General features: G+C 45.2%; 1 protein-coding gene across 3 annotated transcripts in view; it reads right to left on the bottom strand.

The window, feature by feature from the left end:
• GRAMD1C (GRAM domain containing 1C) overlaps positions 1–22169 on the bottom strand; it is a 165450-nt gene extending 143281 nt beyond the window's left edge. For 2 of the 3 annotated variants that reach the window (XR_008889167.1, XM_056559942.1), the window contains exons 1-2: positions 22002–22169; positions 21659–21775 (exon numbers count right to left, since the gene is read on the bottom strand). Coding sequence is in view for 1 of the 3 variants with exons in the window: in XM_056559942.1 (XP_056415917.1) it covers positions 21659–21775; positions 22002–22055 (171 nt within the window). In the remaining 2 variants the exon portion in view is untranslated. The remainder of the gene's footprint in view (positions 1–21658; positions 21776–22001) is intronic. The other variant, XM_056559943.1, reaches the window with a different exon arrangement.
• Positions 22170–24557: the final 2388 nt, after the last annotated feature.

Genomic DNA, 24557 nt, shown 5'->3' on the forward strand with positions numbered 1-24557 from the left:
TTAACGGCATCCGCAGAAAGTATAGACATGTCTATTCTTTCTGCGGAGTCTGCATTTGGGGGACGGCGCATTTTCGAGCGGTCCTAGCGCCGGCATATTCTGGTGCGGACATTCCCATTCCGCCATGTGAACAGAGCCGGACTGGTATTATACACTGAAATACAAAAGCATTTCAAGGATTTGTAGAGCCCATCTATCACGGTCAAGTTCCTTAAAGGGGTACTCCCCTGAATTTTTTTTCCCCTTTTTTAATTTCCTTTCTGTCTGACCACAGTGCTCTCTGCTGACACCTCTGTCCATGTCAGGAACTGTCCGGAGCAGAAGAGGTTTGCTATGTGGATTTGCTCCTACTCTGGACAGTTCCTGACATGGACAGAGGTGTCAGCAGAGAGCACTGTGGTCAGACAGAAAGGAAATTCAAACAGAAAAGAACTTCCTATTAAGCATACAGCAGCTGATAAGTACTGGAAGGATTAAGATTTTTAAATGGAAGTCATTTACAAATCTGTTTAACTTTCTGGAATCAGTTGATTTAAAACAATTTTTTTTTCCAGTGGAGTACCCCTTTAATAGAACTAAAAAACATATTTCATAAAATATGTCAAAGGGAGTGTTAAAGGGGTACTCCGCCTCTAGACATCCTATCCCCTATCTAAAGGATAGGGGATAAGATGTGTGATCACGGGGGGTCCCAACAAACTCCCTGCTGCACCCGGCCTTCGTTTAGAGCGTAGGGTTCAGCGCCAGAGGCTCATTATGTCACGGCCGCACCCCCTCAATGCAAGTTTATTGGAGGGGGCGTGCAATAGACGTGCATTGAGGGGGCGTGGCCATGAAGTCACAGGAGGGCGTGGCCGTGACTCCACGAGCCTCCGCACTGCATCGCCAGTCATCTGGCACAGAGCAAAGTTCCCTCCGCGCACCGGGTGTCTGAGGTGCCGCAGCAGAGATAACGGGGGTCCCCAGCGGCGGGCCCCCAGCGATCAGACATCTTATCCCCTATCCTTTGGGTAAGGGATAAGATGTCTAGGGACGGAATACCCCTTTAAAAACCATAAATAAAACATGTATTACAAAAGGCTTTGTAAAAAGTCAAAAGATCGGTATTACTACAACCTTGTTCATCCCAAAAACAATAAAAGTTGATCGAAACGTTGCTTGTGCACAGATGCATCGACAGCAAATACAAATGATATTGTTTGTAGAAAAGATCACAAAAAAAAAGTTTTTATCATTTTATCATGCAAAAGCACTGAACATAAAATAAAAAAATAGAACTATAGAAATAAATGCCACGTTTTTGCCATACTGTTTTCAATCAGTTTTTCTAAAGAAAACCGTATGGTAAAAAAAAAAAAAACGGGTGACACCGTATGGGAAAAAAGTATGACCGTTTTTATAATAATAAAAAAAAAAACATAAGTTTTTGAAAATTTTGTTATTTTTCTTAATGGGAGGGGTGTTGAGTGGGGACTTTAGGATGCAAATGCGCATGTAAAAACCGTATACATGTGTGTTTCCCATTGATGTCCATGTTAAAAAAAAAGTATGCGGTTGCAGTACGGTTTTTAAACTGGAGTCAAAACTGTGGTTGACGGACAGAACCGTATGCACTTTTAAAAACAGTATACGGTTTACTTTTTTCCATACGGTTCCATCCGTTTTTTGGTTTTTTTTTACCATACGGTTTTCTTAAGAAAAACTGATTGAAAACAGTATGGCAAAAACGTGGTGTGAACCCAGCCTGATAGAAAAGGGTACTATGATCAGTCCCCTGTGGGTGACTAAACAGGCACCATAATAGGGGGCCCAATCTGATCTTTGCTATGGGAACCAAACAGCGCTGGATGTTGGGGTACACCTTGTATCCCCGGGGATCAGCTCTGTCTGCGGTAATATTCACTTTCAATGGTCGCTGTCATTTCAGACAACTTCCCTCCAAGTGATAGTCTATGTGATTCTTTACATATTTTTAAATGACTTAATTTACCGAAAATAAATCCTAACCCCAGTAAAACAGCTCTAAAGTGTTGGCCACTAGGTGTCTCACTTCTCTGTAATCTGCTGTCCACTGCCTGTTGTCAGGGAATTTCTGTCTTTAGTATCAGAAAGACTAAGGACAAAACACAAAAAGTGTGGGGGGGGGGGGTTGTTTACAATGTGCAGGAAATAATGAAAGCCTGGGCTGAGTGCCGGCACACTGAGACAGTCTGTCTGCTGGAGAGGATCCACAAAGGTCAATCTAGGCTTCCTTCTCATCTCGGACGACCCATAAAAAGCTCAGGGCAGCCGTCCCTTCTGTAAATATTAGTGTACTTACTGTTAAATGTCCACAGAGCTATAAGATGAATGATCGCAGGGATCCCGCCGCTGGGGACCCCCAAGACCTTGGTGCAGCCCCGGCATTCTGTGCCGTGCACTGCTTCCAAGACGGGGGACGTGAATGCAGGGGGCTGCACCGAGATCACGGGAGTCCCAGCTGCGATCATGAATCTTATCCCCAATCCTTTGGATAGGGGATAAGATGTATAAACCCAGAATATCCCTTTAACAGCAGCAGCTCACTGCTGTTTCTTGCATTTCTGCTCTCACAGTGCATTGCAGGTCCAGTGCACCAGTAAACCGTTCTTCCTCGACATGCCAACTATAGTACTGCACTGTGTAAATCCTCCCTCCGCACAGTCAGACTATTCAGTGCACTCTTACCAACAATATGTCATCACATAGCAGCAAAAATTGAGTGTTGTTCTGTTACTGGCCAGAAAAGTAAGGGAAAGGAAGTTCCTTTGTGAGTACTACCGGCAAACAGCCCAGCTCAGTTATCTCTCCCCAAAATGCAGTGAAAAAGCTGTTCACCACGGAGAGGGCTCTTGGGGGGCTCAATAACATCAGGGAGAGCACTACTATTGCCTCCTCCGCACTCCATAGGGTAAATCTAACAAATCCTGTCAAGTTTTTAAAAATCTTTCAAAGGAACAGTTATCAGGTTTTGTAAACCCATTGTCCTACACCCTGTTGGTAAAAACTGAGGCAATGGCGGGGTACTCTGTTTAGGATCCTCATCTCTTCTCTGTGGTTACACAGAGTGTATATTGTTCTGGAGAACCTCTCCTGTTATAAACAGACAACCTATGGATTTTAAAGGGGTACTCCACTGCCCAAGTCCAGAATGTTTAGTTCAGAACGCTGGGTGCGGGGGTCATGACGTCACGGCCACGCCCCTCGTGACGTCACACCCCCTCAATGCAAGTCTATGGGAGGGGGCGTGACGTATGTCACGCCCCCTCCCATAGACTTGTATTGAGGGGGCGTGGTGTTACATCCCGTACCCAGCATTCGGAACTAAATGTTCCAGACCCTGGGGCAGTGGAGTACTCCTTTTAATGAGAACTGTGTAATCTTTCATTTCCCCTGTGGAGGCGCTGCAGGGAAACTGAACACTTATTACCAGGTTTCCCCACAGATTACAGGTGATCACTGGGGGGGGGGGGTGATACATGTCATGGGACCCCTCTAACAAGATGGTAATGTGGGAAAACCCCCTTTAAATTCATGCAGCTGGCTGCAGGGATGACTGGCACCGTGTACCCATCAAGACCCATGGGGCACACAAGTAGGGCTGCAGTAATGGGTCAGTCCCATTGAGGACACCTGATTGGCCCCAACACTCCACTGTACCCAGATGCCACCATATGGTGTATGCAGCCCCACAAGGAGAGCTCCCCCGGCCCGTACTGCTCTGCAGGAATGACATATCATCTATACTTACGTAGGACTCTCCGAAAGATTAACCCCTTGAAGCCCAAGTACAAGAACTAACCTGAATGGGATCCCAACATATGCTGGAGGAGACACTGAGCACATCAGACAAGAACAAATACACAGAGTGCAGAATACCGCCATGTACATGTGTCCATACACCCGCACAGCCTTACCTGACCGCTCTGCACATCCGCTCCCGGAGACTGACCTGCAGCGCTCACATTTATCTGCTGTAACCTGGACGAGCCGGTTACCGATGACAGCTCAGGTGCTCACTCACCTGGAACAAACCATTGTGTTCCTGGGGAAGGGGGGTGTAAGCATTGTGTAAACTATTTCAGAACAAGCACGGACAACTCTGTATTGTGATAGGGAGGAGTAAATCCTGCAGGGTACGGGGCGAGCACGGGACAACATGGGGAGCGGACAAGACCGTCACTCCACACCCCAAAACACCGGAGATACCCCAACTGAGCGCAGACGGGGACTGTCACCGAATGGTTAACTCCACGTCACTATAAAATCACTAAGTCATAGATGTGAGGGAAAGAAAAGTGTCCTGTACCCCAAGTGTCCTCATCCTGTACCCCAAGTGTCCTCACCCTGTACCCCCAAGTGTTATCACCCTGTACCCCAAGTGTTATCATCCTGTACCCCAAGTGTTATCATCCTGTACCCCCAAGTGTCCTCATCCTGTACCCCCAAGTGTTATCATCCTGTACCCCCAAGTGTCCTCATCCTGTACCCCAAGTGTCCTCATCCTGTACCCCCAAGTGTCCTCATCCTGTACCCCAAGAGTCATTATCCTGTACCCCAAGTGTCCTCATCCTGTACCCCAAGTGTCCTCATCCTGTACCCCAAGTGTTATCATCCTGTACCCCAAGTGTCCTCATCCTGTACCCCCAAGTGTCCTCATCCTGTACCCCCAAGAGTCATTATCCTGTACCCCAAGTGTCCTCATCCTGTACCCCCAAGTGTCCTCATCCTGTACCCCAAGAGTCATTATCCTGTACCCCAAGTGTCCCCATCCTGTACCCCAAGTGTCCTCATCCTGTACCCCAAGTGTTATCATCCTGTACCCCCAAGTGTCCTCATCCTGTACCCCAAGTGTCCTCATCCTGTACCCCCAAGTGTCCTCATCCTGTACCCCAAGAGTCATTATCCTGTACCCCAAGTGTCCTCATCCTGTACCCCAAGTGTCCTCATCCTGTACCCCAAGTGTTATCATCCTGTACCCCAAGTGTTATCATCCAGTACCCCAAGTGTGATCATCCTGTACCCCAAGTGTCATCATCCTGTACCCCCAAGTGTCCTCATCCTGTACCCCAAGTGTTATCATCCTGTACCCCAAGTGTCCTCATCCTGTACCCCAAGTGTCATCATCCTGTACCCCAAGTGTCATCATTCTGTACCCCAAGATTCATCATCCTGTACCCCAAGTGTCATCATCCTGTACCCCAAGTGTTATCATCCTGTACCCCAAGTGTTATCATCCTGTACCCCAAGTGTCATCATCCTGTACCCCAAGTGTTATCATCCTGTACCCCAAGTGTTATTATCCTGTACCCCAAGTGTTATCATCCTGTACCCCAAGTGTCATCATCCTGTACCCCAATTGTTATTATCTTGTACCCCAAGTGTCATCATCCTGTACCCCAAGTGTCCTCATCCTGTACCCCAAGTGTTATCATCCTGTACCCCAAGTGTTATTATCTTGTAACCCGAGTGTTATCATCCTGTACCCCAAGTGTTATCATCCTGTACCCCAAGTGTCATCATCCTGTACCCCAAGTGTCATCATCCTGTACCCCAAGTGTTATCATCCTGTACCCCGAGTGTCATCATCCTGTACCCCGAGTGTTATCATCTTGTACCCAAAGTGTTATCATCCTGTACCCCAAGTGTTATTATCCTGTACCCCAAGTGTCATCATCCTGTACCCCAAGTGTTATCATCCTGTACCCCAAGTGTTATTATCCTGTACCCCAAGTGTGATCATCCTGTACCCCAATTGTTATCATCCTGTACCCCAAGTGTTATCATCCTGTACCCCAAGTGTCATCATCCTGTACCCCAAGTGTTATCATCCTGTACCCCAAGTGTCATCATCCTGTACCCCAAGTGTTATCATCCTGTACCCCAAGTGTTATCATCCTGTACCCCAAGTGTTATCATCCTGTACCTCAAGTGTTATTATCCTGTACCCCAAGTGTCATCATCCTGTACCCCGTGTTATCATCCTGTACCCCAAGTGTTATCATCCTGTACCCCATGTGTTATCATCCTGTACCCCAAGTGTTATCATCCTGTACTCCAAGTGTTATTATCCTGTACCCCAAGTGTTATTATCCTGTACCCCAAGTGTCATCATCCTGTACCCCAAGTGTTATCATCCTGTACCCCAAGTGTTATCATCTTGTACCCCAAGTGTTATTATCCTGTACCCCAAGTGTTATCATCCTGTACCCCAAGTGTTATCATCCTGTACCCCAAGTATTATCATCCTGTACCCCAAGTGTTATCATCCTGTACCCCAAGTGTTATCATCCTGTACCCCAAGTGTCATCACCCTGTACCCCAAGTGTTATCATCCTGTACCCCAAGTGTTATCATCCTGTACCCCAAGTATTATCATCCTGTACCCCAAGTGTTATCATCCTGTACCCCAAGTGTCATCATCCTGTACCCCAAGTGTCATCATCCTGTACCCCAAGTGTTATCATCCTGTACCCCAAGTGTCATCATCCTGTACCACAAGTGTTATCATCCTGTACCCCAAGTGTTATCATCCTGTACCCCAAGTGTCGTCATCCTGTACTCCAAGTGTTATCATCCTGCACCCCAAGTGTTATCATCCTGTACCCCAAGTGTTATCATCCTGTACCCCAAGTGTCATCATCCTGTACCCCAAGTGTTATCATCCTGTACCCCAAGTGTCATCACCCTGTACCCCAAGTGTTATCATCCTGTACCCCAAGTGTCATCATCCTGTACCCCAAGTGTTATCATCCTGTACCCCAAGTGTCATCACCCTGTACCCCAAGTGTCATCATCCTGTACCCCAAGTGTCATCATCCTGTACCCCAAGTGTTATCATCTTGTAGCCCAAGTGTTATCATCCTGTACCCCGAGTGTTATCATCCTGTACCCCAAGTGTTATCATCCTGTACCCCAAGTGTTATCATCCTGTACCCCGAGTGTCATCATCCTGTACCCCAAGTGTTATTATCCTGTACCCAAAGTGTTATTATCCTGTACCCCAAGTGTTATCATCCTGTACCCCAAGTGTTATCATCCTGTACCCCAAGTGTTATCATCTTGTACCCCAAGTGTCATCACCCTGTACCCCAAGTGTTATTATCCTGTAGCCCAAGTGTTATTATCCTGTACCCCAAGTGTTATTATCCTGTACCCCAAGCGTTATCATCCTGTACCCCAAGTGTCATTATCCTGTACCCCAAGTGTCATCATCCTGTACCCCAAGTGTTATCATCCTGTACTCCAAGTGTTATCATCCTGTACTCCAAGTGTTATCATCCTGTACCCCGAGTGTCATCATCCTGTACCCCAAGTGTTATTATCCTGTACCCCAAGCGTTATCATCCTGTACCCCAAGTGTTATTATCCTGTACCCCAAGTGTTATCATCCTGTACTCCAAGTGTTATCATCCTGTACTCCAAGTGTTATCATCCTGTACTCCAAGTGTTATCATCCTCTACTCCAAGTGTTATCATCCTGTACCCCAAGTGTTATCATCCTGTACCCCAAGTGTTATCATCCTGTACTCCAAGTGTTATCATCCTCTACTCCAAGTGTTATCATCCTGTACCCCAAGTGTTATCATCCTGTACCCCAAGTGTTATTATCCTGTACCCCAAGTGTTATTATCCTGTACCCCAAGCGTTATCATCCTGTACCCCAAGTGTCATCATCCTGTACCCCAAGTGTTATCATCCTGTACCCCAAGTGTTATCATCCTGTACCCCAAGTGTAATTATCCTGTACTCCAAGTGTCATTATCCTGTACCCCAAGTGTCATCATCCTGTACCCCAAGTGTTATTATCTTGTACCCCAAGTGTTATCATCCTGTACCCCAAGTGTTATTATCTTGTACCCCAAGTGTTATCATCCTGTACCCCAAGTGTCATCATCCTGTACCCCAAGTGTTATCATCCTGTACCCCAAGTGTTATCATCCTGTACCCCAAGTGTCATCATCCTGTACCCCAAGTGTTATCATCCTGTACCCCAAGTGTTATCATCCTGTACCCCAAGTGTCATCATCCTGTACCCCAAGTGTTATCATCCTGTACCCCAAGTGTTATCATCCTGTACCCCAAGTGTTATCATCCTGTACCCCAAGTGTTATTATCCTGTACCCCAAGTGTTATTATTCTGTACCCCAAGTGTTATCATCCTGTACCCCAAGTGTTATCATCCTGTACCCCAAGTGTCATTATCCTGTACCCCAAGAGTCCTGACACAGTGACACTTGGGGTACCTCCTGCGCAGGTTCTTGTGGCGCTGCCATATGAGATACAAGTCTCCATTATTCATCAGCTGCTCAGGTAAGATGATCTGTTTCTTTGATCTGGGACACATGGAAAATGCATATAAATGTTTATTACCACTTCGGTATCATTCACATCTGCGCTGAAGGTTCTGTCAAAAATCCCAGAAAAGAATAGCCCCCCCGTTCTGTTCTTAATTAACCAATAAAATGCCGGACACTATATGTAAACCAGACAGACCCCATTAAAGTCAAGATGGTCCATTCGCCCCCATCTGTGTCCGGCCTGCAGCAGATTGGCCACTGGTTTTTATTCGTTATGATCCTATGACGGAGTAGAATAATAGAAAAATTAGCCCTTAGGGCAGTGGTCTCAAACTGTGGCCCTCCAAAGGCTGTCCGGGCATGCTGGGAATTGAAGTTTTGCAAAATGGAAGCCTTGATTTACCTTTCACGATCAGTGTAAATCCTCTGGAGGAGGCAGACAGGTGTCCGGTTTTTCGAGCATTCTGGTAGTTGAAGTTTTGCAAAAGAGAAGCCTTGATTTACCTTTCACGATCAGTGTAAATCCTCTGGAGGAGGCAGACAGGTGTCCGGTTTTTCGAGCATTCTGGTAGTTGAAGTTTTGCAAAAGAGAAGCCTTGATTTACCTTTCACGATCAGTGTAAATCCTCTGGAGGAGGCAGACAGGTGCTCAGTTGTCCAGGCATGTTGGTAGTTGAAGTTTTGCAAAAGGGAAGCCTTGATTTACCTTTCACGATCAGTGTAAATCCTCTGGAGGAGGCAGACAGGTGTTCAGTTGTCCGAGCATGTTGGTAGTTGAAGTTTTGCAAAAGGGAAGCCTTGATTTACCTTTCACGATCAGTGTAAATCCTCTGGAGGAGGCAGACAGGTGTACGGTTGTCCGAGCATGCTGGTAGTTGAAGTTTTGCAAAAGGGAAGCCTTGATTTACCTTTCACGATCAGTGTAAATCCTCTGAAGGAGGCAGAGAGGTGTCCGGTTGTCCGAGCATGCTGGTAGTTGAAGTTTTGCGAAAGGGAAGCCTTGATTTACCTTTTTACGATCAGTGTGGATCCTCTGGAGGAGGAAGACAGGTGTTCAGTTGTCCGAGCATGCTGGGAGTTGACATTTTGCAACATCTGGAGGGCCACAGTTTGAGACCACTGCCTTAGAGTGTAATCCACCCCCCACCCCCAGTGCTTATACATAACAGAAAATCTGGAGAAGCAGCCCTGCAGCATAAAGTATGGAGAAGAGATCAAGGACTCTCTGCACTCTCCTGACCTCTCCCCTGACACTGACTAAAAAGCCTTGGACACAGAGTCGCACACAAAACACTAACACATTGGAATTCACAGTCCCCTGAGGACACCTCAAATCTACTGAAACAATGCAGAGGAAGAGCAGGGGGCGCGACCCAGCAATCTGTACACAGCAAACACCTCGCTGCTGTAACAATGGCGCACTACAATGTGATAGAGGACATGTCAGGGATAAGAAGAATGACTGAGGATGATGAGAGTGATAACCCTGATGACTCTGCTGCGGGTTTCACCTATGCTGAGGACCTGCTCTGTGTATATCACGTGTATATATCCAAGCTGTGTATGCATGCTGGGAGTTATAGTTCCTCAACAGCCAGTGAGGCAGCTGGTGACATGGTTCATGTTACTAACACAATGGGGGCCCTGACTGTCACTTTAATATTGGGAAACAAATCAGGCACTGTTGTTGGTGTTTGCAGAGGCATTGGACTGTGGCCATAATTGTCATGGGGCACTGCGGATATAATTGTCATGGGGCACTGCGGATATAATTGTTACGGGGCACTGCGGATATAATTGTCATGGGGCACTGCGGATATAATTGTCATGGGGCACTGCGGATATAATTGTCATGGGGCACTGCGGATATAATTGTTATGGGGCACTGCGGATATAATTGTTATGGGGCACTGCGGATATAATTGTCATGGGGCACTGCGGATATAATTGTCATGGGGCACTGCGGATATAATTGTCATGGGGCACTGCGGATATAATTGTCATGGGGCACTGCGGATATAATTGTCATGGGGCACTGCGGATATAATTGTCACGGGGCACTGCGGATATAATTGTCATGGGGCACTGCGGATATAATTGTCATGGGGCACTGCGGATATAATTGTCATGGGGCACTGCGGATATAATTGTCATGGGGCACTGCGGATATAATTGTCATGGGGCACTGCGGATATAATTGTCATGGGGCACTGCGGATATAATTGTCATGGGGCACTGCGGATATAATTGTTACGGGGCACTGCGGATATAATTGTTACGGGGCACTGCGGATATAATTGTTACGGGGCACTGCGGATATAATTGTTACGGGGCACTGCGGATATAATTGTTATGGGGCACTGCGGATATAATTGTTACGGGGCACTGCGGATATAATTGTCATGGGGCACTGCGGATATAATTGTCATGGGGCACTGCGGATATAATTGTTACGGGGCACTGCGGATATAATTGTTATGGGGCACTGCGGATATAATTGTTACGGGGCACTGCGGATATAATTGTCATGGGGCACTGCGGATATAATTGTCATGGGGCACTGCGGATATAATTGTCATGGGGCACTGCGGATATAATTGTTACGGGGCACTGCGGATATAATTGTTATGGGGCACTGCGGATATAATTGTTACGGGGCACTGCGGATATAATTGTTATGGGGCACTGTTCCTATAATTGTTACGGGGCACTGCGGCTATAATTGTTATGGGGCACTGCGGATATACGGTAATTGTTATGGGGCACTGCGGATATAATTGTTATGGGAAACTGCGGCTATAATTGTTACGGGGCACTGCAGATATAATTGTTACGGGGCACTGCGGCTATAATTGTTAGGGGGCACTGCGGATATAATTGTTATGGGGCACTGTGGATATAATTGTTACGGGGCACTGCGGCTATAATTGTTAGGGGGCACTGCGGATATAATTGTTATGGGGCACTGCGGATATAATTGTTACGGGGCACTGCAGATATAATTGTTACGGGGCACTGCGGCTATAATTGTTACGGGGCACTGCGGATATAATTGTTATGGGGCACTGCGGATATAATTGTTACGGGGCACTGCAGATATAATTGTTACGGGGCACTGCGGATATAATTGTTACTGGGCACTGCAGCTATAATTGTTACGGGGCACTGCGGCTATAAGTGTTGAGGGCACTGTGGCTATAATTGTTACGGGGCACTGCGGCTATAATTGTTACGGGGCACTGCGGATATAATTGTTATGGGGCACTGCGGATATAATTGTTACGGGGCACTGCAGATATAATTGTTACGGGGCACTGCAGATATAATTGTTACTGGGCACTGCAGCTATAATTGTTACGGGGCACTGCGGATATAATTGTTACGGGGAACTGCAGCTATAAGTGTTGAGGGCACTGTGGCTATAATTGTTATGGGGCACTGCGGATATAATTGTTACGGGGCACTGTGGCTATAATTGTTATGGGGCACTGTGGCTACAATTGTTACGGGGCACTGCGGCTATAATTGTTACGGGGAACTGCAGCTATAAGTGTTGAGGGCACTGTGGCTATAATTGTTATGGGGCACTGCGGCTATAATTGTTATGGGGCACTGCGGCTATAATTGTTATGGGGCACTGCAGCTATAATTATTATTGGGGCACTGTGGCTATAATTGTTATGGGGCACTGTGGCTATAATTGTTATGGGGCACTGTGGCTATAATTGTTATGGGGCACTGCGGCTATAATTGTTATGGGGCACTGCGACTATAATTGTTATGGGGCACTGCGGCTATAATTGTTATGGGGCACTGTTCCTATAATTGTTATGGGGCACTGCGGCTATAATTGTTATGGGGCACTGCGGCTATAATTGTTACGGGGAACTGCGGCTATAATTGTTATGGGGCACTGCGGCTATAAGTGTTACGGGGAACTGCGGATATAATTGTTACCGGGGCACTGCGGATATAATTGTTACGGGGCACTGCGGCTATAATTGTTATGGGGCACTGCGGCTATAAGTGTTACGGGGAACTGCGGATATAATTGTTACCGGGGCACTGCGGATATAATTGTTACGGGGCACTGCGGCTATAATTGTTATGGGGCACTGCGGCTATAATTGTTACGGGGAACTGCAGCTATAATTGTTATGGGGCACTGCGGATATAATTGTTACTAGGAACTGCGGCTATAATTGTTATGGGGCGCTGAAGCTATAATTGTTACAAGGAACTGCGGATATAATTGTTACGGGGCATTGCGGCTATAATTGTTATGGGGCACTGCGGCTATAATTGTTACGGGGAACTGCGGCTATAATTGTTATGGGGCGCTGAGGCTATAATTGTTATGGGGCACTGCGGCTATAATTGTTATGGGGCACTGCGGATATAATTGTTACGGGGAACTGCAGCTATAAGTGTTGAGGGCACTGTGGCTATAATTGTTATGGGGCACTGCGGCTATAATTGTTATGGGGCACTGCGGCTATAATTGTTACGGGGCACTGCGGATATAATTGTTACGGGGCACTGCGGATATAATTGTTACGGGGCACTGCGGCTATAATTGTTATGGGGCACTGCGGCTATAATTGTTATGGGGCACTGCGACTATAATTGTTATGGGGCACTGTGGCTATAATTGTTATGGGGCACTGTGGCTATAATTGTTATGGGGCACTGCGGCTATAATTGTTATGGGGCACTGCGACTATAATTGTTATGAGGCACTGCGGCTATAATTGTTATGGGGCACTGTTCCTATAATTGTTATGGGGCACTGCGGCTATAATTGTTATGGGGCACTGCGGCTATAATTGTTACGGGGAACTGCGGCTATAATTGTTATTGGGCGCTGAGGCTATAATTGTTATGGGGCACTGCGGATATAAGTGTTACGGGGCACTGCGGCTATAATTGTTACGGGGAACTGCAGCTATAAGTGTTAAGGGCACTGTGGCTATAATTGTTATGGGGCACTGCGGCTATAATTGTTATGGGGCACTGAGGCTATAATTATTATTGGGGCACTGTGGCTATAATTGTTATGGGGCACTGTGGCTATAATTGTTATGGGGCACTGCGACTATAATTGTTATGGGGCACTGCGGCTATAATTGTTATGGGGCACTGCGGCTATAATTGTTATGGGGCACTGTTCCTATAATTGTAATGGTGCACTGCGGCTATAATTGTTATGGGGCACTGCGGCTATAATTGTTACGGGGAACTGCGGCTATAATTGTTATGGGGCACTGCGGCTATAATTGTTATGGGGCACTACGACTATAATTGTTATGGGGCACTGTTCCTATAATTGTTATGGGGCACTGAGGCTATAATTGTTATGGGGCACTGTTCCTATAATTGTTACGGGGCACTGCGGCTATAATTGTTATGGGGCACTGTTCCTATAATTGTTATGGGGCACTGAGGCTATAATTGTTATGGGGCACTGAGGCTATAATTGTTATGGGGCACTGTTCCTATAATTGTTATGGGGCACTGCGACTATAATTGTTATGGGGCACTGTGGCTATAATTGTTATGGGGCACTGTTCCTATAATTGTTATGGGGCACTGTGGCTATAATTGTTATGGGGCACTGCAGCTATAATTGTTATGGGACACTGCGACTTTAATTGGAATGGGGCACTGTGGCTATAATTGTAATGGGGCACTGGGGCTATAATTGTTATGGGGCACTGCGGCTATAATTGTTATGGGGCACTGCGGCTATAATTGTTATAGGGCACTGCAGCTATAATTGTTATGGGGCACTGTTCCTATAATTGTTACGGGGCACTGCGGCTATAATTGTTACAGGGCACTGCGGCTATAACTGTTATGGGGCACTGCGGCTATAATTGTTATGGGGCACTGTTCCTATAATTGTTATGGGGCACTGAGGCTATAATTGTTATGGGGCACTGCGGCTATAATTGTTATGGGGCACTGTTCCTATAATTGTTATGGGGCACTGCGGCTATAATTGTTACAGGGCACTGCGGCTATAACTGTTATGGGGCACTGCGGCTATAATTGTTATGGGGCACTGTTCCTATAATTGTTATGGGGCACTGAGGCTATAATTGTTATGGGGCACTGAGGCTATAATTGTTATGGGGCACTGTTCCTATAATTGTTATGGGGCACTGCGACTATAATTGTTATGGGGCACTGTGGCTATAATTGTTATGGGGCACTGTTCCTATAATTGTTATAGGGGCACTGTGGCTATAATTGTTATGGGGCACTGCGACTATAATTGTTATGGGGCACTGTGGCTATAATTGTTATGGGGCACTGTGGCTATAATTTTATGGGGCACTGTGGCTATAATTGTTATGGGGCACTGCAGCTATAATTGTTATGGGACACTGCGACTATAATTGTAATGGGACACTGCGACTTTAATTGTAATGGGGCACTGTGGCTATAATTGTAATGGGGCACTGGGGCTATAATTGTTATGGGGCACTGCGGCTATAATTATTACCGGGGTACTGAGGCTAAAATTGTTATTGGGGTACTGAGGCTATAACTGTTATGGGGCACTGCGGCTATAATTGCTATGGGGGTACTGAGGTTATAATTGTTATGGGCACTCCGGCTCTAATTTTTATGGGGCACTGTGACTATAATTTTATGGGGCACTGTGGCTATAATTGTTATGGGGCACTGCAGCTATAATTGTTATGGGACACTGCGACTATAATTGTAATGGGACACTGCGACTTTAATTGTAATGGGGCACTGTGGCTATAATTGTAATGGGGCACTGGGGCTATAATTGTTATGGGGCACTGCGGCTATAATTATTACCGGGGTACTGAGGCTAAAATTGTTATTGGGGTACTGAGGCTATAACTGTTATGGGGCACTGCGGCTATAATTGCTATGGGGGTACTGAGGTTATAATTGTTATGGGCACTCCGGCTCTAATTTTTATGGGGCACTGTGACTATAATTGTCATGGGGCACTGAGGCTATGATTGTTATGGGGGAACTCCGGCTATAATTTTTTATGGACCACTGTAGCTTTACAGTGGGGATCAAAAGTTTGGACACCCCAGGTAAAAATTTGTATTAATGAGTATAAAGAAGCCAAGGAAAGATGGAAAAATCTCCAAAAGGCATCAAATTACAGATTAGACATTCTTATAATATGTCAACAAAAGTTACATTTTATTTCCATCATTTACACTTTCAAAATAACAGAAAACAAAAAAATGGCATCTGCAAAAGTTTGGGCACCCTGCAGAGTTAATATCTTGTACTGCCCACTTTGGCAAGTATCACAGCTTGTAAACGCTTTTTGTAGCAGCCAAGAGTCTTTCAATTCTTGTTTGAGGTATCTTTGCCCATTCTTCCTTACAAAAGTCTTCCAGTTCTTTGAGATTTCTGGACTGTCTGTCACGCACTTCTCTTTTAAGGTCTATCCATAGATTTTCAATTATGTTGAGGTGAGTGTTACGCCGAGCGCTCCGGGTCCCCGCTCCTCCCCGGAGCGCTCGCTTCACTCCCTCCGCTGCAGCGCTCCGGTCACGTCCTCTGACCCGGGGCGCTGCGATCCTGCTGCCAGCCGGGATGCGATTCGCGATGCGGGTAGCGCCCGCTCGCGATGCGCACCCCGGCTCCCCTACCTGACTCGCTCCCCGTCTGTTCTGTCCCGGCGCGCGCGGCCCCGCTCCCTAGGGCGCGCGCGCCGGGTCTCTGCGATTTAAAGGGCCACTGCGCCGCTGATTGGCGCAGTGGTTCCAATTAGGGTTTTCACCTGTGCACTTCCCTATATTACCTCACTTCCCTTGCACTCCCTTGCCGGATCTTGTTGCCTTAGTGCCAGTGAAAGCGTTCCTTGTGTGTTCCTTGCCAGTGTTTCCAGACCTTCTGCCGTTGCCCCTGACTACGATCCTTGCTGCCTGCCCCGACCTTCTGCTACGTCCGACCTTGCTTCTGCCTACTCCCTTGTACCGCGCCTATCTTCAGCAGCCAGAGAGGTGAGCCGTTGCTAGTGGATACGACCTGGTCACTACCGCCGCAGCAAGACCATCCCGCTTTGCGGCGGGCTCTGGTGAAAACCAGTAGTGGCTTAGAACCGGTCCACTAGCACGGTCCACGCCAATCCCTCTCTGGCACAGAGGGTCCACTACCTGCCAGCCGGCATCGTGACAGTGAGGAGATTGTGAAGGCCATGGCAAAACCTTCAGTTTACTCCTCTTGATGTAATCCTCCGTGGATTTCGAGGTGTTTAGGATCATTATCCATTTGTAGAAGCCATCCTCTCTTTAACTTCAGCTTTTTCACAAATGGCATCAAGTTAGCATCCAAAATTTGCTGAAATGTTATTTAATCCATTTCTCCTTCTACTCGTGAGATATTCCCTGTGCCACTGGCTGCAATACAACCCCAAAGCATGATTGATCCACCCCCATGCTTAACAGTTGGACAGAGGTTCTTTTCATTAAATTCTGTTCTCCTTCTTCGCCAAACGTACCTTTGCTCATTCCGGCAAAAAAGTTCAATTTTAATCTCATCGGTCCACAGAACTTGTTTCCAAAATGCATCAGGCTTGTCTATATGTTCATTTGCAAAGTTCAAACGCTGATTTTTGCGGTGAGGACGTAGAAGAGGTTTTCTTCTGCTGACTCTTCCATGAAGACCATATTTGTACAAGTATCTCTTTATAGTGGAATAGTGTACCACAACTCCAGTGTCTGCCAGATCTTTCTGGAGGGATTGTGCAGTAAAACGTGGGTTTTGAATAGTTTTTCTCACAATCCTGCGAGCTGTTCTGTCTGATATTTTTCTTGGTCTTCCAGATCTTGCTTTAACTTCCACTGTTCCTGATAACTGCCATTTCTTAATTACATTCCGAACAGAGGATATTGACATATGAAAATGTTTTGCTATCTTCTTATAGCCTTCTCCAGCTTTGTGAGCGTCAACTATTTTTAGTTTCAGATTTCTAGACAACTGCTTAGAAGAACCCATGGTGCTGATTGTTGGGGCAAGGTCAGATGAGTCTGGGCATTTAAAACCTTTGAGATTGACATCACTTGGTCTTCCCAGATGATGATTGAGAACAATCCATGACACTGGCAGGTCTCAGCTTTGTAAAGGGGGCAGTGCATGCTATAAATTCTGCAGGGTGCCCAAACTTTTGCAGACGCCATTTTTTTCTTTTCTGTTATCAAGTGTAATTGATGGAAATAAAATGTAACTTTTGTTGACATATTATAAGAATGTCTAATCTGTAATTTGATGCCTTTTGGAGATTTTTCCATCTTTCCTTGGCTTCTTTATGAACATTAATACAAATTGTTACCTGGGGTGCCCAAACTTTTGATCCCAACTGTAATTGTTATGGGGGCACTGCGGCTATAATTGTTATGGGGCACTGCGGCTATAATTGTTACGGGGAACTGCGGATATAATTGTTATGGGGCACTGCAGCTATAATTGTTATAGGGCACTGCAGCTATAATTGTTATAAGGGCACTGCAGGTATAATTGTTATAAGGGCACTGCAGCTATAATTGTTATAAGGGCACTGCAGGTATAATTGTTATAAGGGCACTGCAGGTATAATTGTTATAAGGGCACTGCAGGTATAATTGTTATAAGGGCGCTGTTCCTAAAAAAATTTTTGCGGCACTGTGGCTATAATTGTTATGGGGCACTGTTCCTGTAATTGTTATGGGGCACTGCAGCTATAATTGTTATGGGGCACTGTTCCTATAATTGTTATGGGGCACTGTTCCTGTAATTGTTATGGGGCACTGCAGCTATAATTGTTATGGGGCACTGTTCCTATAATTGTTATGGGGCACTGTTCCTGTAAGTGTTATGGGGCACTGCAGCTATAATTGTTATAGGGCACTGCAGCTATAATTGTTATAGGGCACTGTGACTATAATTGTTATGGGGCACTGTTCCTATAATTGTTACGGGGCACTGCGGCTATAATTGTTATAGGGCACTGCGGATATAATTGTTATGGGGCACTGCGGATATAATTGTTATGGGGCACTGCGGCTATAATTGTTATAGGGGCACTGCGGCTATAATTGTTATGGGGCACTGCGGCTATAATTGTTATGGGGCACTGAGGCTATAATTGTTATAGGGGCACTGTGGCTCTAATTGTTATGGGGCACTGCGGCTATAATTGTTATGGGGCACTGTGGCTATAATTGTTATGGGGCACTGCGGCTATAATTGTTATGGGGCACTGCGGCTATAATTGTTATGGGGCACTGCGGCTATAATTGTTATGGGGCACTGCGGCTATAATTGTTATGGGGCACTGCGGCTATAATTGTTATGGGGCACTGTGGCTATAATTGTTATAGGGGCACTGCGGCTATAATTGTTATAGGGGCACTGCGGCTCTAACTGTTATGGGGCACTGCGGCTATAATTGTTATGGGGCACTGCGGCTATAATTATTATAGGGGCAATGCGGCTATAATTGTAATAGGGGCACTGCGGCTATAATTGTTATGGGGCACTGTTCCTATAATTGTTATGGGGCACTGTTCCTATAATTGTTATGGGGCACTGTTCCTATAATTGTTATGGGGCACTGCGACTATAATTGTTATGGGGCACTGTTCCTATAATTGTTATGGGGCACTGTTCCTATAATTGTTATGGGGCACTGTTCCTATAATTGTTATGGGGCACTGTTCCTATAATTGTTATGGGGCACTGTTCCTATAATTGTTATGGGGCACTGTTCCTATAATTGTTATGGGGCACTGTGGCTATAATTGTTATGGGGCACTGTTCCTATAATTGTTATGGGGCACGGTTCCTATAATTGTTATAGGGGCACTGTTCCTATAATTGTTATGGGGCACTGTGGCTGTAATTGTTATGGGGCACTGTTCCTATAATTGTTATGGGGCACTGTTCCTATAATTGTTATAGGGGCACTGTTCCTATAATTGTTATGGGGCACTGTGGCTATAATTGTTATGGGGCACTGTGGCTATAATTGTTATGGGGCACTGTTCCTATAATTGTTATGGGGCACTGTTCGTATAATTATTATGGGGCACTGTTCCTATAATTGTTATGGGGCACTGTTCCTATAATTGTTATGGGGCACTGTTCCTATAATTGTTATGGGGCACTGTGGCTATAATTGTTATGGGGCACTGTGGCTATAATTGTTATGGGGCACTGTTCCTATAATTGTTATGGGGCACTGTGGCTATAATTGTTATGGGGCACTGTTCCTATAATTGTTATGGGGCACTGTGGCTATAATTGTTATGGGGCACTGTGGCTATAATTGTTATGGGGCACTGTTCCTATAATTGTTATGGGGCACTGTTCCTATAATTGTTATGGGGCACTGTTCCTATAATTGTTATGGGGCACTGTGGCTATAATTGTTATGGGGCACTGTTCCTATAATTGTTATGGGGCACTGTGGCTATAATTGTTATGGGGCACTGTGGCTATAATTGTTATGGGGCACTGTGGCTATAATTGTTATGGGGCACTGTTCCTATAATTGTTATGGGGCACTGTGGCTATAATTGTTATGGGGCACTGTGGCTATAATTGTTATGGGGCACTGTTCCTATAATTGTTATGGGGCACTGTTCCTATAATTGTTATGGGGCACTCTGGCTTTTTTATTATTCAAAAAAGAACGCTGTAAAATCTTCAGTGTATATGTGTCCGTCATGGAGGAACAGAGCTTGCACTTCTTTGTATCTCAGGATGGCGGATGTTATAGGTTTATTGAGATGTTACTGATCCTCACAGATCACGGGTCTGAGATGACAGAGCGGCTGTAATAACCCAGGGCTCCTATGTCATTATAGCAATAACCCGCCATATAGTGAGTCAGAGGATGTACGAGCCATCGCAGTCATGTGCAGCGCCAGGCGCCATACCTGTCACTTCAATAAACTGGGGACAGGTCACCCCCTGTAGGGAACAGAATGGACCCAGGATAGTAAACCTGACAACTGGGAGAACTCTGTATACAGACATGTTACAGCCAAGGGTCTGCCAGTCAGGAGTCTGAGAAAGCTGCGTCACCTCCTCTATAGGAAAACAACAATGAGAAGACGACTCAAGGATTTCTAGAAGTAAGGGGCTCCCTATAAAAACAGAGGGGGATGGTCCTTATGCTATGGTGAAGAGACCCTTTATCACTATGGTGGATGGATAGATAGATAGATAGATAGATAGATAGATAGATAGATAGATATGAGATAGATAGATAGATATGAGATAGATAGATATAAGATAGATAGATATGAGATAGATAGATATGAGATAGATAGATGAGATAGATATGAGATAGATATGAGATAGATATGAGATAGATATGAGATAGATAGATAGATAGATATGAGATAGATAGATATGAGATAGATAGATAGATATGAGATAGATAGATAGATAGATATGAGATAGATAGATATGAGATAGATAGATATGAGATAGATAGATATGAGATAGATAGATAGATATGAGATAGATATGAGATAGATATGAGATAGATAGATATGAGATAGATAGATAGATATGAGATAGATATGAGATAGATAGATAGATAGATAGATAGATATGAGATAGATAGATATGAGATAGATAGATAGATATGAGATAGATAGATAGATAGATATGAGATAGATATGAGATATATAGATAGATAGATATGAGATAGATATGAGATAGATAGATAGATATGAGATAGATAGATATATAGATAGATATGAGATAGATAGATAGATAGGTAGATAGATAGATATGAGATAGATAGATAGATAGATATGAGATAGATATGAGATATATAGATAGATAGATATGAGATAGATATGAGATAGATAGATAGATAGATAGATAGATATATAGATAGATATGAGATAGATAGATAGATAGATATGAGATAGATAGATAGATAGATAGATAGATAGATAGATATGAGATAGATATGAGATATATAGATAGATAGATATGAGATAGATATGAGATAGATAGATAGATAGATAGATAGATAGATATGAGATAGATAGATAGATATGAGATAGATAGATAGATAGATAGATATGAGATAGATAGATATGAGATAGATATGAGATAGATAGATAGATAGATAGATAGATAGATATGAGATAGATATGAGATAGATATGAGATAGATATGAGATAGATAGATAGATATGAGATAGATAGATAGATATGAGATATATAGTGTCTGGTGAGTGTATATAGATGTATATGACTGGTTGTCCTGATACACAGTATATATAGTAGAGCTGCGGTTCTGCTCCACTGTCTTTGTTCTATAGATGACATTACCCAGAAGCTCCAGTCTGCGGCCCATCCTCCTGGCGCTGTCCTCTCCGGCCCGGAGCTCGCCGACTCCTCCTCCGACGACATCTTACTCGTGTCATCCTCTTCTTCCTCACATGTCACCTAAAGAGAAGAAGCCATTATAAACCATCCAGGGTGCCTCCAGATGTTGTAAAACTACAACTCCCAGCATGCCCAGACAGCCAACAGCTGGAGGCACCTTTGTTGAGAAACACTGCTTTAGTATAATGACCCCAATATACCAAATATCTACAGAGCTGCAGCCTCTAACATGTGGCTCTCTAGATGTCGTGGCACTACAACTCCCAGCATGCTCAGCAGGTCTCACCTCCATAGCAGGGCTCGGCTCCGGCATTGTGTCTCCCGCAGTCTTCTCCTCCATTCCCCGGGATGCTGGTTGCTAGGTGACATGACTCCATGGTGGCATCCTCCCGGGCAGCGGTCTCCATAGCAACCCGCTGAGGATCAGACTTCCCGGAGACTTACACATGCGCAGTGAGAAATTCAGCTCCGACAGTAAGAAGAAGCACTGTGGATATCGCCCCCTGGTGGCACCAGAAGGCAACGCTCCACATAAACAGGAAAGGAAGCAATAGATGTATTATAAGAATAAATGATAAGAACATTACAAGTCACCAAGGACTTCTGGGACCTTATAAAGTGGAGAATCCTGTGTCTACTACTCATTGTTATGAAATTCCCTCATCTGTGTCATAAAGAAGCTTCTGCAGCAGCTGAGGTGTGTATTATGATGTACACCAGCTGATGTGTGTTATGAGGTTCTGCAGCAGCTGAGATGTGTATTATGATGTACACCAGCTGATGTGTGTTATGAGGTTCTGCAGCAGCTGAGATGTGCATTATGATGTACACCAGCTGATGTGTGTTATGAGGTTCTGCAGCAGCTGAGATGTGCATTATGATGTACACCAGCTGATGTGTGTTATGAGGTTCTGCAGCAGCGGAGGTGTGTATTATGATGTATACCAGCTGATGTGTGTTATGAGGTTCTGCAGCAGCTGAGATGTGCATTATGATGTACACCAGCTGATGTGTGTTATGAGGTTCTGCAGCAGCTGAGATGTGTATTATGATGTACACCAGCTGATGTGCGTTATGAGGTTCTGCAGCAGCTGAGATGTGTATTATGATGTACACCAGCTGATGTGTGTTATGAGGTTCTGCAGCAGCTGAGATGTGCATTATGATGTACACCAGCTGATGTGTGTTATGAGGTTCTGCAGCAGCTGAGATGTGCATTATGATGTACACCAGCTGATGTGTGCTATGAGGTTCTGCAGCAGCTGAGATGTGCATTATGATGTACACCAGCTGATGTGTGTTATGAGGTTCTGCAGCAGCTGAGATGTGCATTATGATGTATACCAGCTGATGTGTGTTATGAGGTTCTGCAGCAGCTGAGATGTGCATTAGGATGTACACCAGCTGATGTATGTTATGAGGTTCTGCAGCAGCTGAGATGTGCATTATGATGTACACCAGCTGATGTGTGTTATGAGGTTCTGCAGCAGCTGAGATGTGTATTATGATGTACACCAGCTGGTGTGTGTTATGAGGTTCTGCAGCAGCTGAGATGTGCATTATGATGTACAGCAGCTGGTGTGTGTTATGAGGTTCTGCAGCAGCTGAGATGTGCATTATGATGTACACCAGCTGATGTGTGTTATGAGGTTCTGCAGCAGCTGAGATGTGCATTATGATGTACACCAGCTGGTGTGTGTTATGAGGTTCTGCAGCAGCTGAGATGTGTATTATGATGTACAGCAGCTGGTGTGTGTTATGAGGTTCTGCAGCAGCTGAGATGTGCATTATGATGTACACCAGCTGATGTGTGTTATGAGGTTCTGCAGCAGCTGAGATGTGCATTATGATGTACACCAGCTGATGTGTGTTATGAGGTTCTGCAGCAGCTGAGATGTGCATTAGGATGTACACCAGCTGATGTGTGTTATGAGGTTCTGCAGCAGCTGAGATGTGCATTATGATGTACACCAGCTGATGTGTGTTATGAGGTTCTGCAGCAGCTGAGATGTGCATTATGATGTACACCAGCTGATATGTGTTATGAGGTTCTGCAGCAGCTGAGATGTGCATTATGATGTACAGCAGCTGGTGTGTGTTATGAGGTTCTGCAGCAGCTGAGATGTGCATTATGATGTACACCAGCTGATGTGTGTTATGAGGTTCTGCAGCAGCTGAGATGTGCATTAGGATGTACACCAGCTGATGTGTGTTATGAGGTTCTGCAGCAGCTGAGATGTGCATTAGGATGTACACCAGCTGATGTGTGTTATGAGGTTCTGCAGCAGCTGAGATGTGCATTATGATGTACACCAGCTGATGTGTGTTATGAGGTTCTGCAGCAGCTGAGATGTGCATTATGATGTACACCAGCTGATGTGTTATGAGGTTCTGCAGCAGCTGAGATGTGCATTAGGATGTACACCAGCTGATGTGTGTTATGAGGTTCTGCAGCAGCTGAGATGTGTATTATGATGTACAGCAGCTGGTGTGTGTTATGAGGTTCTGCAGCAGCTGAGATGTGCATTAGGATGTACACCAGCTGATGTGTGTTATGAGGTTCTGCAGCAGCTGAGATGTGCATTAGGATGTACACCAGCTGATGTGTGTTATGAGGTTCTGCAGCAGCTGAGATGTGCATTAGGATGTACACCAGCTGATGTGTGTTATGAGGTTCTGCAGCAGCTGAGATGTGCATTATGATGTACACCAGCTGATATGTGTTATGAGGTTCTGCAGCAGCTGAGGTGTAAATCATGAGACTCCGCATCAGCAGTGGTGTGTATTATGATGTACAGCAGTGGTGTGTATTAGGAGGGTCTGCAGCAGCTGAGGTGTTTTA

The sequence above is a fragment of the Hyla sarda genome, chromosome 2, assembly GCF_029499605.1.
Source record: "Hyla sarda isolate aHylSar1 chromosome 2, aHylSar1.hap1, whole genome shotgun sequence".
Lineage (NCBI taxonomy): Eukaryota > Metazoa > Chordata > Amphibia > Anura > Hylidae > Hyla > Hyla sarda.